The sequence below is a fragment of the Egretta garzetta genome, unplaced genomic scaffold (assembly GCF_000687185.1).
Source record: "Egretta garzetta isolate BGI_Z169 unplaced genomic scaffold, ASM68718v1 scaffold372, whole genome shotgun sequence".
In the NCBI taxonomy this organism is placed as follows: Eukaryota; Metazoa; Chordata; class Aves; order Pelecaniformes; family Ardeidae; genus Egretta; species Egretta garzetta.
This window is the reverse complement of record NW_009258889.1, coordinates 861,621-864,876: the sequence shown is the minus strand read 5'-3', so window position 1 is coordinate 864,876 and position 3,256 is coordinate 861,621. Positions and strand designations below refer to the sequence as shown.

Here is a 3,256-nt window from a genome sequence, read left to right as displayed (position 1 = left end):
GCCCCTTCATCACGCTGCCACCCGCTCCAGCACTGCCCGAGACGGGTGAGAGCAAACTCAGGATCAATCTCAACAAGAAAAAAAAAAAAATCTGTCAGAAGGTCTCAGCCACCACCTTCCCCAAGGTCAGGCAGCAGCGTCCCGGTTTGGGAAAGGTGACAAGAAGCCACACTGCTGTACGCGATGCCATAGCAGTGTTTTATCTCCAAGCAGAGCAAAGAGCAATCCCTGCTTGTGAATAGCGGAGCGACTTCAGTCGAGGCTAAAACACCACAGAATGAGTCCGGGCTGCGTGCACAGCAGAGTGGCCGTGCCTCCCAAACGCTGCTCTGAAGAACCGTAAATAGGGAGCTTGACCCTGCTCCACAGCCGATATCCACAGGGACGAGCCGGGCTGCTCCTGCAGGACATCACTCACCACCGCCTGGCGTGAAGACACCCCTCCATACACCGCCTCTTATCACTCTCCTGCTGCTCACTAACGAACTGGAAGCATGTGGTTTTCTGTTATCAATGAGATAAAGGGCAGCACAGACCGCATCAGGAGCCTACAGCAGCACTGCAGAAGCAGCAGGAGGGAAGGAAGAGGATTTCCAGCACCCAGGGCCCTCTTGGCCCCAGCACACTCTGCCAAGGAGCCCCCAGTACCTCCTTGGGTGGGAAGAACAGCTCCAGGCAGAGCTGCTCCTTGCCCAGCACAAGGCTGGGAGATGCCTTTACTGTCCTGGCCCACCTGTGTTTCTCCAGGCACTTTGTCCCATGTGTCCCCTCCGCAGAGGAGCAGCACAAGGTTAAAGCATGGCTGCAGCCCCCCAGTGGTGTGAGGACCCAGCAGAAGGGACCGGATTTGCTCAAACCCCTCTGCTAGCAGAGGGGTTTTAGCTCCTGCCACCACCCAAGGGCAGTGGCTTTTTGGGGAGGCCAGCTCCAGGCTCCCGGCAGGGACGGGCAGCCTCTCTGCCTGTACCCAGGGGACGTGCAACCTGCAGCCCATCTGCCAGGAATGAGGGCTCACTCAGCAGACTTCTCTTTTTCTCCCTCCCCCCACCAAGATTTTCCGACTACAGCAAGCGTGGCAGCCCTCCGGCATCGCCACCCAGCCACAAAGGCTGCATTTTGCACCCTGTTACTTGAAGTTAAAGGAAACAAGACCAATAACATCTAGAGAGGTAGAATAAACACACAGGGCTTAAGAAGGATGAGGCTCCCAGCGGCAGCAGCAGCCTGGTCCACATTTTTTTTTACCCTCTGTCCACACCCCCTGTTCCAGGCACCCTCTGGAGCAGGAACATTATACCAATCCCGAAGTCAAGGCATTTTAGCACAAACACAGAGCATATCTTCGGCAGGTAGCGAAGAAGTGTACTTTTTCAAAAAAATGCTTAATGATGGAAATTGGCTGCTCTTATTAAAATTGTCCACCCACTTTTCAGCCCGAGAAGCGACACGTACAGCTCGAGAACGCGGGAAAGGGGCAGCCCACAGCAGGTGTGGTGCTCAGACATACAGGCATTTTCTTGCTTCTTGATATGCTCGGAGCACTAGGAAGTCCTGGGGAGAGGATGAAGGCTCAGTCAGCTCCGGAGCAGCGCTCAGCTGGCTCCCAAACCAGAGGAGATCTCGGGCACAGCCCTGTAGCATCCCCTCTACGGTCACAGGCGTTTATTCAGCCCCACCTCACCTCCCGCCCACAAGCGCTCAATCTCAGCCTCTTGCAGCAGTCAGCTGGGGAACTATAGACCCGTATTTCCTTTTGTCACTTTAAGATCACTTTCATTTCCATTAAACAAGCACGTGAGAAAGGGAAGAAACTCCGCTGGAGACATTTTTATTGTATTACCACAACCCAAGTTTAAGTCTCCAATGAGCTAAGAAGCTCCCATCTGCCAAAGCTGTCTTGTCTTCCCACTTCAATCTATATGACTATATGGCACCTAGGTCAAAGGACCATCCGAGGGGAGAGAAGCAGCTGCCCTACACCAAAAGGCAACCCCAGCCCCATGGTGACAACCCAGCCAGGTTGGTGCCGCTGCCAGGGGCACACACTGTCCAGGCAGCTGTGGGTTCAGAGCTCAGGCAAGGTACTCGCCCTCCCCCTTTGCTAAGGAAAACACTGCCCAGAGCCTTGTCACCAGCTGGGGCCCGAGCCGTCCGCACTGTGAAGGGGCACGGTGACAATAAATCAGATCGGCAGGGCTGGGCCTCCACCGCTGACGGGCCCTGCTGTAGGGGAGCTCAGGCATTTCTTCTTAACTGACCCAGAGTCACAAGATCTGGTTAATCCCAATTTTAACGCCCTTCAGACCTGCAGAATTCACCACAAGGTCTTTAAAGACAACCCGTGCTGTAAACACACAGGGTCCTATTGCGCCAGCTGGGAAGATTATTTTTATTTTCACACCAGAACAGCTGCAACGGCGCAGGTGACTCCTTCCAGCCGCCATGCCCCGCTCCCGCAGTGCCACGCTAGGGACTTCCAGCCTAACGAACCCTGCATTTCCCTCTAATTAGCCTGCTGTTCTGACTTGCCCAGGAGCAGGGCAGCACAGACTCACGCTCGGCAAGACGTCCCTGCTAACAGCTGCCAACGGCTGGCACCACTCCTCCTCTAAGCTCACGTCTCCCAACAAACTCTCCATAGGAAATTCGAGGACGTCACCCGGAGGCAGCTCCTCTCCCACCTGGTGCTGGCACGGAAGCGCCCCGTGGACCTGGCCTGACATCCCGCCCAGACCACAGCCCTCGCCCGGCACAACCCACTCAGCTGCAGCTTCGCTCTGCAACAGGCACCGAGTGCCTTGGCGTGAGCCACGGTGTGCTTCGTGTGGAGGAGAGACTGTGAGGCAGACTGCCCAAGTAACAGCCTCCGGGTACACCAGAGAGAAGTTTCTCTTCAGTTAATTACCCAAAATTAATTTGCAAGAAGTAATCGGCCTCCCTGCATTTACGATACGTCCCACCCTGGACTTGGTTTTTTTGCCGACATAGTTCCATACGTACTGCACCATGTCCACCACCACGCCAGAGTTAAGACACTCTCGTGTTTGAGCCCAACGTGTTGGTTTGGGCATCAGCAGTGTGCCAGGCAACAGGCTCTCGCACGGAACGGTATTTTTAGTAGAAATGAAGAGGGCAGCCCCAGCAGGCAGGAGCAGGCCCTTGGTCAGCGTGAGCTCCTGCTGGCAGGGATCATCTCAGCCACCCGGCTGTGCCCACGGCTGAGGAGCAGGCAGGAGCGGGTCCCAGCAGAGCCGCC

General features: G+C 55.7%; 1 protein-coding gene across 1 annotated transcript in view; it reads right to left on the bottom strand.

Moving 5' to 3' along the window:
- Nucleotides 1-2,723, bottom strand: part of LOC118451634 (H(+)/Cl(-) exchange transporter 7-like) — a 22,568-nt gene extending 19,845 nt beyond the window's left edge. The window contains exon 1 of the mRNA XM_035889692.1: nucleotides 2,556-2,723. Coding sequence (XP_035745585.1) covers nucleotides 2,556-2,723 — 168 coding nt within the window. The remainder of the gene's footprint in view (nucleotides 1-2,555) is intronic.
- Nucleotides 2,724-3,256: the final 533 nt, after the last annotated feature.